The sequence below is a fragment of the Grammomys surdaster genome, unplaced genomic scaffold (genome assembly GCF_004785775.1).
Source record: "Grammomys surdaster isolate TR1022 unplaced genomic scaffold, NIH_TR_1.0 145, whole genome shotgun sequence".
Lineage (NCBI taxonomy): Eukaryota > Metazoa > Chordata > Mammalia > Rodentia > Muridae > Grammomys > Grammomys surdaster.
Window position 1 is genome coordinate 4,578,862 of NW_021604603.1, and position 12,477 is coordinate 4,591,338.

At 50.0% G+C, this 12,477-nt stretch overlaps 1 protein-coding gene across 1 annotated transcript; it reads right to left on the reverse strand.

Moving 5' to 3' along the window:
- Positions 1-2,238: 2,238 nt before the first annotated feature.
- Positions 2,239-9,712, reverse strand: Gpr37l1 (G protein-coupled receptor 37 like 1). Its single transcript, XM_028764780.1, has 2 exons — positions 8,907-9,712; positions 2,239-3,705 (listed from the first exon to the last, which is right to left on the reverse strand). The coding sequence occupies exons 1-2, from the start codon at positions 9,534-9,536 to the stop codon at positions 2,890-2,892; spliced, it is 1,446 nt and encodes a 481-aa protein (XP_028620613.1). The 5' UTR covers positions 9,537-9,712; the 3' UTR covers positions 2,239-2,889.
- Between the last annotated feature and the right edge of the window lie 2,765 nt (positions 9,713-12,477).

Below are 12,477 nucleotides of genomic sequence, written 5' to 3' on the forward strand. Positions count from 1 at the left end.
TAAACCATCATGGTAGTATGTATATAAACCATCATGGTAGTATGTATATAAACCATCATGGTAGTATGTATATAAACCATCATGGTAGTATGTATATAAACCATGTCCTCTGAGGGCAAAAGTGGATGGAATTAATACCTGGCCAAGGGGCTGGAGAGGTGGCTCAGAGTTTAAGAGCATGTATTGCTCTTGCAGAGGACACAGGACTGGTTGCTAGGACACGTGACTTCTGACCTCTGCAGGTACTGTGTCCATGTGCACATACTCTACACACATACACATGATTAAAGATACCTGCCAAGTCCCCTCCATGTTGCTAGAGATTTGAATCCCGAAAGGCACTGAGCTTTGCTCTATGCCAGGTGCTTAACATACCATCTCCCAGCCCCCTTTGCAACAATGGAGGTGGATCCAGGGCCTGCAGCAGTCTCTACCACTGAGCTACATACAGCTCCGCCCATCATAGGATGCATCTGGCCTCGTTTAATGACCATAGGCCTCTGTAAAGGAGAGATCGTTCTGGTTCCCAGAGTGAGAAGCTGAGACTGAGCTTGAATCAGGTATACTCGGGACCCGGGGTAAAAAAGATGGGACAGAACGAAGATAACCCATGGGGGATGTCAGGGGACACCTCACCCCTGACATTAGGCTCCACTGAGGACTGGTCCCCACTCTGGATGTCATCATCTCTTTCGGAGCATCACAGTTCAAATCTACTGCCCACCCTTGAGCAACAACCCCACCCCTGAAGCCTGGGACCCCTGAACAACAAATCCCACATTGTTCCTTAGCTGGCTCAGGCTGGAAGGATAGTGGCTCTTTCCCAAGACTGGCTGGCCTGCTGACTAGTTTTGCAAGCCATTCACGTTGGCAGGCTTGGAAGGTGGCAGCCGGGCAGGGTCTAGGAGACACCATGTCCCCCTCCTTCAGCTCTGGGCCAGCCAGCAGGCAGGAGGGAGGTCCAGAGTGTGCCCTTTGTGGAAGAGGCCACCAAACAGGATGCTGAACCCACCCCTACTCCACCCCCAGCCTTCCACCCTCAATCCTTTCTCTGCCCCCGACTTCACCTCAGTTCACCCGGCCCATTCCCTCCTCCCTTAAGCACCATCGGTGTGTGCAGGGCTGGGGTAGAGAGAAGATAGAAGAGAACACATCCTTGCTGGTTCTGTTCAGAGACATGGACCCATCTTTGCCCCCGTCCTACTACCCACACACTCAAAGTTCCTAAACACAAAGCCGGAGACTTTGGTCACTGTAGCAACAGGTCTGCCGAGAAATGGGTGGGTGTCATTCTCCAACACAAAGGGTGCGTATGGCAGCTCCATCACTTAGCAACAGCCTCCCTCTCTTGGCCAGCGTCTCTGGCCCTGGGGAAGGGGGGGGGGGTGTCAGGGAGTGAGACCAAGGCTGTTCAGATTCCGAGTGGGGGGAGGGAGACGGGCACTGGGAGGGCCATGGCCCAGGGGTATGGGTGACTGAACACAGAATGGAGCTGGGCTGCCCATGACTCTGTGCCCTTGAGGACCTGTGCTAGCAAAGGTTCTAGATTGGCCCGATGAGCAAGAGCCTGTGGATCCCAGAGCTGAGCTCCAGAGCAAGCTGGATGTGTGGGAAAGGAATGCCGGTGGCCCAGGCTGAGCTTCATTCTGGCTGATAGCCCAGCAGAAAGAAGGGGGTCTTTAGAAGTGCCTGGGGTGGGGGGGAGCTGGGGGAAATGACTTCGAGGGCAGGAACCAGTAGGAGAAGCTACTGGGTCTACTGGGCCCTACTGTAGAGTGCTGCTAGGAAGGGTGATATGGTGGGGGCGGTGGGGGCCGTAGGGTGGGTGGGGGAAGGCAGCTGGGCCATCTACGAGGCAAACAGTCCATTCTAAGAAGCCGAACAAGAGTTACTGTTAGCGTGGGGGAGGTGGGGAAGCTGTGTGGCTCACGGAAGGAAGGCCTCTGGATTTCCTCAAATGGGGGCTTTGTGGAGAGGGTGAACGGAGGCGGGGGCTCCAGGGACAAGTGGGCTGGCTTCCCAGGGGCATCTGGGTTTAGCTGTGGATAAAGGTTTAGTGCCCGGTTCCTGAAGCCTCCCCTCCTCCCTGTCCCTTAAAGCTATAACATTCTTAGAGCCCCTCCCCCAAGGCAGAACAACTATAAGCCCAGGCTAAGGGGACTGCCCCGCCCCAGAAAAAGCTCTGCTACATGTCAGACACTACCATTCGTGGACAAGGAAGTTCTGTGGGCACAGGACTGTGGTACCTACTTTATTGGTTTTCCAGAATGGCCTTCTACAGGAAAGCACCTAACAGGAGGCAGGGGTCAGGCAATGCAACTGCGGTTCCTCTGAGAACGGAAGGCAGCAGAACTGAGAAAAAAAACTCTGGGGAAAGGGAAGAGACATCCAGGGCTAAGACAGACAGACCCACTTTAGAAAATGGAGTCCTGGGCTTGGTTAGGTTAGCCCTCTAGAAGTCTCTGGTCCAGGATGGCGGCTAGGTAGGAGTAGAGAAATTATGTTGGAGCTCAACATATGATCCATCATGATGATGGAGGGGCTCAGCCGGTAGTCAGATCCTAAGACCAAAGGGAGAACGGGAAAAGGCCAAGCCCTGGCTCTAGGGCGGCCAGATTGAGATTCTGGGCAACTCTAATGACCTAGACAAATCTCCACCTACAAGTGGGAAGGACAAGGCTGGCGGGTCCCTTGGAGGATAAGAACAGCATTGTTTGTAGATGGAGCTTCGAAAAGCCGAGACTTTGACAAAATGAGCCAAGTCCATCTCTAAACAGCAAGATGAGAGAGAGGTCAGAGACCGCGTGTCAAAGAATCAGCAGACCATGATGGATCGGGATGGCACCCCTCCCCCACCGGCTCTGCGCCTGCTCCCGCTCCCTCTTAGACTCAGCAAGGGGTGCCCAGGGGCAGGAGTGGGGGCGACTCCCTGGGCTTGTGGAAGTAGATGGAGGAGGACACTTCGGCCTTAAGCTTGCTGTCCGCGCTGACTGTGGCTGAGGAGTCTGAGGCCCCGCCGCACTCTTCGCAGCAGCAGCAGCAGCAGCAATCCAGAAAGGCCTGGCCCAGAGGCCTGCAGATGCACAGGAGGAGCACAGGGGTGATAGCGCCCTTGAAGAATGTGGAGAACTGATTGATGAGGCCCAGAAGGTCCAGGGTCTGCCGCGTGAGCTCGGTGGAGAGGTAAGCCACCACGATATTGCAGACGTTCTCAGGGAGCGTACAGAAGGCATAGACCACCGTCAGGCCCACCACGGTGCTGTTGAGCTGGCTCTCACACTGCTCATGTCTGCCCGCTCTACACTCAGGCTTCCTGCCCGGTGGGCCCCGCACCCGCCACGTCACCAGCTGACAGGTGACAGTGAAGAGGATGGGCAGACAGAAGTAGCAACCAAAATACCACCACATGCGGGCGTTCTGGTAGGTCATCACCAGCGAATAGAGGGATTCAGGCAGGTCGGCTGAAGGTTTCATGATACATGAGTCCACGGTTCCCACAGTGGGGGCCGGCTCTTGGGCCAGCTGCCACAGCAGGAGTTCGGGCACAGCCAGCATCATGGAGCCCACCCAAATAACAGCCAGTTTAGCCAGGATCGATTGGCATCGTTCAATGGGCCTCACCTTTGGCAGGGTGCTGGTGGCCACATGGAATCGGTCTATGCCCAGGGCACAGAGACTGAAGGTTGTGACCCCCAGAGAGGAGACCTGTGAACGAGGATGTGGAAGAGAGAGTGTTCAGTTGAATGATTCCAGGACCAACGATGTTCTGGTCCAGGCTGAATAGGAACGTGGGTTACACATGAACAGAGAACAGTAGTCATGACAGTAACTGCTACTGGTGAAGCATTTTCTATCCACCCAGCACTCCCTATATGTCACAAACTCTCAGTTGTGTCCCTGCCTAGTGTCGACACACACACAGTGTGATCCTAGCACTCCAATGCACCATCATACAGAGAAGAAACAGAAGCACAGGCAGAGAAAGTGACTTGTCCACAACCACACAGGTGGTGAACGGAGAAACTGAGGGAGGTAGGTATTTCTTCTTCCTTTTTCCACTTCCCAAGCTAGGGAGTGATAGACCTACCTCCCACACACCCTGGTGTCCCTCAAACACTGGAAGTCACTTCTAAGGAAGAACCAGGACAAAGACATAGAAACTCTGGGCTTAGCCTGGAGGTGACAGCATGTGCCTACCTTGGCCATACAAAAAAGTTTAAGGCTAGCCTGGGATATATGAGACTCTGTCTCAAAATAGATGGAATGAAAGAAAGGAGGGAGGGAAAGAACAAACCGAGAATGAAAGAATAAATTCAGTGGTGGCGCACACCTTTAATCCCAGCAGAAGCAGAGGCAGAAGCAGAAGGATTTCCCTGTGTAGCCCTGGCTGTCCTGGAACTCACTCTGTAGACCAGGCTGGCCTCGAACTCAGAAATCCACCTGCCTCTGCCTCCCGAGTCCTGGGATTAAAGGCATGCGCCACCACTGCCCGGCTCGAATTTAAAAAAGAAAATAATAATAATAATGAATGGACAAATTTTGGATTTTTCACAGGTCTTTCTACTTTCGGTACCTTCTCATATGAGACCATTGAATTAAGTGCCAGAGAACGCGGCCTGTCTCTGTTGCTTTCACCTGCCCGCACTGTCCTAAGCAGTCCAACATGGCGGGAGCAGCTCCTGGAGAGCGGCCTGCGTTCTCACTATCCCTACACACTGTTTATCCCGCAGCAAACAGGAAAATAACCCTGTTGAGCCAAGAGGAAGAAGCCAGAGCAACAGGGAAAGAAACCCCAGCTAGCGAGAGGAAAGCCCCCTGAGCTGCTAGCTGACGGCTCCCACTGGGGGGTTGTGCTCCCTCTCCCTCCTTCTCTGGCTGGGGCAACACAATCCAGGGCTTATTTGCACTGCCACCAAGTGTCCTTTGTAAGAACCCCAACCCCCTCTCTTGGCAGGGGAGCCTGGGCCTGCCGAGGAGCAGCCTCCAGCCTCCGGTGGCAAAACAGCGTTCTCTCTTTTCCTCTACAGCTCAGAAACGGTTCCAAATCTTACCAAGGGGCCATCCTGAGGTCTTCCCTACGGGACATTTCTGGGCAGCAACAGAGGCTAACAGCCACACGCAGGGGCTGCTGTGTGCTTGCCTTCTTCCCTCTTCTCCTTACGCCAAGCCCAAATAAAAGGCACCATAGGCTAAACTGATTCTAAGTATTTCCAGGATGCTACTCATTTTAATCCTTCAAGAATCAGGACTAAGCAGGAAGTGAGTGACACACACCTGAAAAGCTAGCACGCTGGAGGTAGAAGGAAGAGGAGGAGGAGGAGGTCAAGGCCATCCTCCATTATTGTAAATGTGGAGCCAAGGGGGGCAATGGGACACGGGGGGGGGAGAGACAGAGAGAGAGAGAGAGAGAGAGAGAGAGAGATATTTGACCCTAAACTAACTGGGTGTGATGTTTATTTATGCCTGTCACCCCAGCACTGAGAAGCTGAGACTGAGCAATCAAGAGTTCAAGATCGTCTTTAGCAACATAGCAAGTTTGAAGCCCGACTGGGTTACATAAGACCACATCTAAAAAATAAAATAATAATAATTATTATTAATATATAATATTATATTATTATCATCATTATTATTGGGGCTGGTTACATGGCTATTCAGACCTATAAAACCTCACCTAATTGGGTGGCTAAGCCAAAAAAAGAAATTCAAGGCCTATCTAGACTACAGAGTGAGCCCAAGGCCAAGAGAGAAATCAGTCGTGATGCTATAGCTCAGTAGTGGTGGCTTCTGACCTAGCATGCACAAGGCCTTCAGTTCAATATCCCAGGTTAAGAGGGGGACAGCAGTGGGCTGGAAGTATAACTCAGCAGAATGTTTGCCTCTATGAAAAGTCCTGGGTTCAACTCTAACAAGAAAAATAGTTGCCAGACATGGTGGCACACAGCTACAATCCAACCCTTAGGATGCAGAGGTAGAAGATTGCCATTAGCTTGAGTCTGAGCTACAGCTGTAGTTAAGTACCAGGTCTGCCAGGGTTACAGTGGAAGACCCTGTCTCAAAACAGCAGCAGCAATAACAAAAAGCTTTGGGGCTTGAAGTGTACATGTTTAGAATGTATGAAGCCCTTAAGTTTATCCCCAACTCATTCAAATAATTATCAACCTCGATGAGAACACTGAGGTTTAGGCAGGTTAAATAACTTACCAAGGTCACTTGGCCAGCAGTGGGAAAAGAGCCCAGTTTCTAGTATAATTCAATTCCAAAGCACAGTGATGCACTTATTCCCAAACTCAGGAGACAGAGGCAGGAGGAAGATCTCCATGAGTTAGAGACCAACCTGGTTTATACAGCAAGTTCTAAGTTAGCCAGGACTAACTGATGAAACAGGTCCTAACTAAAACAAAACAAAACAATACACACACATACACAAAGAGAGAGAGAGAGAGAGAGAGAGAGAGAGAGAGAGAGTTTGTGTACCTAAACAGCCACTTAGCTCACCTAGGCAATGAATGCCAGATGACAGGTAAGATGTAAAGGCCAATGGCATTCATGGTAGCTCATGCCTTTAATCTTAGCACTCTGAAGGAAGAGACAGGTAGATCTCAGTGAGTTTGAGGCTAGCTTGGTCTATACTCAGTGAGTTCAAGGCTAGAAAGAGGCACATAAACAAGACAGTCTATCGAACAACAAGATGAAAAGACTATGTTGAATTGTAGGATCACTTTAAAGCTGGGAGACCTTTGGACCACCAAATATATGGTCTCCATGTGTACAGGAAGTACAGGAAAAAAATCTCAACTTCGAAGCCTCAGATAGTAACCAATCTTGAAATAATCACTAATATAGAGCTGATTGGGTCTTTGAACTTGTGTCCACCTTATGGGGAGGTCATTATTCCCTTCATTACCCCACTTGTAGCCAAGGTTTATTAATTTTTAAATGTTTTTATTTTCCTTTTTATATTATGATTGTTTCTGTGTACACATATATACATATACTATGTATATGCCTGGAGCTTTGGATGATTGTGAGCCATTCATGTGGGTGCAAGGAACCAATCCCTGGTCCTCTAGAAGAGCAACCAGTGCTCTTAACCACTGAGCCATCTCTCCAGCTCCCTGTAGCCAGGATTTAAATTGCTGTTCCCACTAGATGTAGAGGTACATGCCTTTAGTCCCAGCACTTGGGAGGCAGAGGCAGGAGGTTTTCTGTGAGTTTGAGGCCGGTCTGGTCTACAGAGTGAGTTCCAGAACAGCCAGGACTACACAGAGAAACCCTGTCTTGAGAGAGAGAGAGAGAGAGAGAGAGAGAGAGAGAGAGAGAGAGAGAGACTGTTCTTCCCAAATGTAATAGTATGGTATAGGCCTGTAATTCCACCAATCAGGAGGCCTTTGTGAGTTTGATTGTAAACCAGCCTGGATGACAAAGTGAGACGCTATCTAAAGAAAAGGGAAAAATAAACTTGCCTGTGGTGAGTACATGCCTATAATCTCAACACTTTAGAATGGAGAGAGAGACAAATGGAACATAGGAATTCAAGGTCATCCTTGAACTTACTACATAGTAAATTTGAAGCTAGCCTGAGCCATAAGATGGACACACACACACTAAATTAATAAATAAGCAAAGAAAGAAATACTAGGCCGAGGCAAAGAATCACTGTAAATTTGAGGCCAGCTTGGTCTACACAGTGAGTTCCACAGCAGCTTGAACTACAGAGTGAAATCTTGTCTTTAAAAAAATAAAAAGGATGGCCGGGCAGTGGTGGCACATGCCTTTAATCCCAGCACTTGGGAGGCAGAGGCAGGCGGATTTCTGAGTTCGAGGCCAGCCTGGTCTACAGAGTGAGTTCCAGGACAGCCAGGGCTACACAGAGAAACCCTGTCTTGAAAGAAAAAAAAAAAAAAGGATGAGGCAGGGAGAAGGGGGGAGGGAGAATTTAAAAGTCAGAAATAAGGAATGAAAGCAAAGGAAAGCTGGCCACTGTTTGGTGCTGTCATTGGTAGAACAGCCTTCACACATGGATAGATGTGTGCAGTGATTTGATTAAGCTGTCTCCCTGTGTTCTACACAGTCATTCTCACCCATGTGCTTATCCTAACACGGAAGTCCCCATCCAAGTGTGCTCAGCAGTACACTTCAGATTATAGAGCAAACCAGCTAGAAGGGCCATCTGGTCTACCCTCCATGCTTGCTAGCTAACGAAGCAGGGGAAGAGATGAGATATGTCCAGAGACAAGCAAAATACAGAGATGGAGCTGACACTACTGTTTCTATAAGTACCCAGAAGTAGGGCTTGTCTCTCAGAGAGGCCTCAGGAGGACAGTAATGGATATGACCTTGAAGGAAGGTGACAATAATCTCAGTCAGTGAGGAAAGGAAGAAGGACATGTCCTGGCATTTGCATCCACAGGGAATGAACACAGATTCAACCCGGGGTGTTAGTAAGAAGTTGCTAGGATGTCAGGATACCAAAGGGTTAAAAATAGGAGCCATGGATACAAGGCAGGCAAGAGGTACAATAAAAGAAAAAGGAGGGTCCAAAGAGAATGGGCTTGGAGGAACCACCCATCTGAGACAGACAGCTCAGAAAAGGGGGAGTCCTCTGTGCAACTGCTCCTAAAGCAGAAGAAAAGATTGGTCCCAAGCCGGTGGTCTTGCACACCTGCCTGTTCATCTGGCTTGACTTGCTTTCCTGAGAGCTTCCAGAAGCCAGTATTGAGTTTGTCCCCACTCCCTGATAGGGCTTATCTCCTTCCCCAGTGACACAGAGAAAGCTAGGTGAATGGAAACCCCGGAGTGCTGGAATTATACACACCTACAGATCTGCTCTCAGAGTCTTCACAGACACTGCAACCCTTTCCTTGGTGTTAGCCTACAATTGGGCTATAGAAAGACATACTCACCTCCATGAAGGGCACCGCCCGGCAAGAAACATCCCCAAGTAGCCTCTGCTTGGTGATCTCATTGAAGATGACAATTGGGAGGCAGAAGAAGAGGACCAGGAAATCCCAGAGAGCCAGGCTGGCAAGGATAGAGTTCCAGGCACTCTTCAAGTAGTAGCTGTGCCACACAATGCACATGACAGACAGATTGCCCACGATACCCACAGCAAACACCACCAGAGCCAGGAGCATGACGGCATATGCACTGTAGGAGCTCTCCGTCACCGGATACAGGGGATTCTGAATCTGCAGCCTCTGGCTTGGTGTCCCGGTCAGGTTGGCCCTCAGCTCTTGTCCACTACCTGGGGTGGCCCCATCCTTGTCTGGGTTGGGGCTGGTGGCCACCAAAGGCTTGGTGGGCTGCAGGCCAGCTGGGTGGATGGGCTTGGGGTACTCAGCCCACTCCTCAGGTACATAGTGCTGTACCTCCTTGGGCCTCTCATCCTTGGTGCCTCTTCGGGGTCGACTCTGCTGCTCCTGAACCTTGGCTCTATGCTCACCCAAAGATGAGGTGGCAGTCCCAGAGACCCCACTCGACCCCAAAGCCAACACTACAGCAAGGGAGACAGCCAGGGGCCACAGCCACCGCATGGCCAGGAAAGCAGGGCACAGCTGCCTCAGAGAGGTGAGGGTGAGGGACCTAAGGGCTGTGTGGAATTAAGAGAGGCAGCTGGCAGCTGGGTCCGCCTCCAGTCAGGCGTCTGGCGTGGATGGCCCTTCCTCCCACCCTGTTGGCCATGGTCTGGCCAGGGCCCTCTGCTGGACACTGAGCTGTCTGTGCTAGCCGCACACATTGCATTCCCTACTGCATCCCTTCTCAGGCTCTAAGACCACAGCAGGACAGATTTAGGAGCCCTCAGAGCTACCTGCTCCAACCACTGCTCCCGGGGAAATGAGGTTTGCAGGTGATGTAGAGGCAGACAATAATTGGACCATATGTCTCCCAGTTCTACCCAATTCTAAGGCAGATCCTACATTCAAAACAGAATCATAGGCTGGGTATGGTGACTATGGCCTGTAATCCCTGCCCTTGGGAGGTTGAGACAGGGACAGAGTTCAAGGTCACCTTAGGCTACATAGCAAGATTCTGTTTTTGCTTTGTTTTTTTAAAAAAAAAAAAAATGCCAAGGTCAAAACTTGAATTATAATAATTGCAATTGCCAAAACTATTGGATATATAGCTAGGTGTACCATTCAGCTGGGGTTTGTTTGTTTGTTTGTTTGTTTGTTTTAAAGACAGGGTCTCTGTGTAGCCCTGGCTGTTCTGAAACTCACTCTATAAACCAGGCTGTCATTGAACTCAGAAATCCACCTGCCTCTGCCTCCTGAGTGCTGGGATTAAAGGTGTGTGCCACCAATATCCGTCAGCCAGGTTCTTGATGGTTCTTAACATGTTTGGTGGGGAAGTTCTGTTGTGATCCATTTCTCAAGTTCAAAATTTTAGTCTTAATAACTATGTAGTTGACACAGGTAGAGCCAAGCTCAAACATGGAGCTGAGTCCATAGCCTTTTAACTCAATGCTGGTCTCAACAGGCAAGAACCCATTCCTTGCCCCCATCCACACAAACTCCCAAAGGAAAGCAGCAACAAGCAAAAATTCAAAATGCCACACTCTAGGGTGGGGGCATGTCTTAGTGTGTACTTACCTAGCATGTTTGAGGCCCTGGGTTTCATCGCCAGCGCTGGAACTACAAAAAAATAAAAAAAATTAAAAAATAATGAAAATAAAATCGAGTTAAATTTATGAAAGTGTAGTCGAAAGAAAGGAAATAGACATGCAAATCAATAATAATCACACCTGGGCATGGTAGATACTGTGAAAGGGAGGGTCAAGGTACAGGGCAGAGTCCGGGAAGCCTAGGGCTGTCTGGAAGACTGGAAGTTCTCCAAAACAAGATGACTTTTGAAATGAAGCCTTAAAGGCTCCAGAGAGAAGGACAGAAAGATGCTCCAGGCAGAAGATACAGCAGAACACACAAAGGCAGGGTCCTGAAAGTGGGTGGTGTTCCTGCCAAACAGCAATAATGTGCAGGAGGCTGGGGTGCTAGGGAAATGGAGAGGAGAACAATGGGCTGGGGCAAGAAGTCACCAGATGAAGGAGCAAGAAGGTTTTTTATGCTAGACCTAGGAATTCAGACATTGTAATGCGCGCCTTTCATCCCAGCACTCAGGAAGCAGAGGCAGGCAGATCTCTGTGTTTACTCTGGTCTACGGGGTGAATTCCAGGACAACCACTGCCACACAGAGAAACCTTGACTCCAAAAGGAAACAAACAGATGTTATTCCAGAGGCAAGGGAGAATACTATATACTGTCACACAGAGGAGCATTCACTTGACCGGGTTACTCTCGAGGGGTCCAGGATGGACAAACAGCACAAAGCAGGTGAGATGTATTGTTTCCAGGAGACCTGGAAATACTGAGGGGCTCACTGCAGGGAGTGTGGGAGATACCAAGACTAAGGGAATGGGCTCTGTCTGTCCGTCTCTGCAGGACAGACCTGCTGGGTACCGGTGGGAATCTGTATGCCAGGGCAGTAGGATGTCCTTTTCTGTAGCTTAGGAGAACAGCCAAAGCAAACAGGATACAGGGCTGGCTGGGAGCTATTTACACAGTCCACTGGCAAGCATTAACTTAGCACTGCTACCAAGACTTTCAATCTGAAAGCAGCTTTCCCAGAAGACTTCCTGACCAGGAACCTTGCCACCCTACCCAGTAGGTCCCAACATGCTGTGTAAAACTAGGGGTTCCAGGAGAAAAAGAAAGGGGGGAGGAGACAAAGAGAAAGATAGGAGTGTCCATCCTCTGCTGAGGAGTCTTGGGGAGCTGCCAGAGCTCTGTCTGAAGTCTGGCATATCAGCCAGGAGCTCAGCTTCATCACCATGACCCAGATTATGTCATCAGAGAGAGGACGCTTGGGCACCACATCCTGTGTCCTCGGGAAACTTAAGAGAAGTGCCAAGACCCCACCCTGAGCATCACATGGTCCTCCGTGCTCAGAACCAACCAGGCTCTTCTAATCCTTCTGGAGAACTGCTGCAAGGACCTTCCCCAGAACCACTCTGGTCTTCTTGTCTTTCCCATGACATTAAGCTGCTGCCATTAAAACCCTCCGCCTTCTCCCTGCCTTATGCTGTAGCTAGTCGGGTGACAGGAAGTCAGCATTATTTGTACTGAGCATTCCCCAAGTACCAGGCTCTGTCCTAAACAGTCATGATTACCAATTAGCCTTCACATCATTACACAGGCTCAAAGAGATAAAGAAACCATCTCAAGGACACACAGCTAGTAAGTGACTGCAGAGATCTGAACGAAGGTTTATTTGACTCCCAACCCTAACCCTCTCCCCCCCCCGCCCCCCGTTCCTTTGTAGTTTGCAGAGCTGTAACAGCTCAGGGATGCTCCACACTAACCCTCTTACTTCTCAGACACGGAAACTGAAGACCTGTGAGGTCTAGTCCTGTGGCAACAGAGTCGTCAGTCACATCTCTACTTGCTTCACAGGCAGCTGCCTGACCCAATCAGTGGTTCT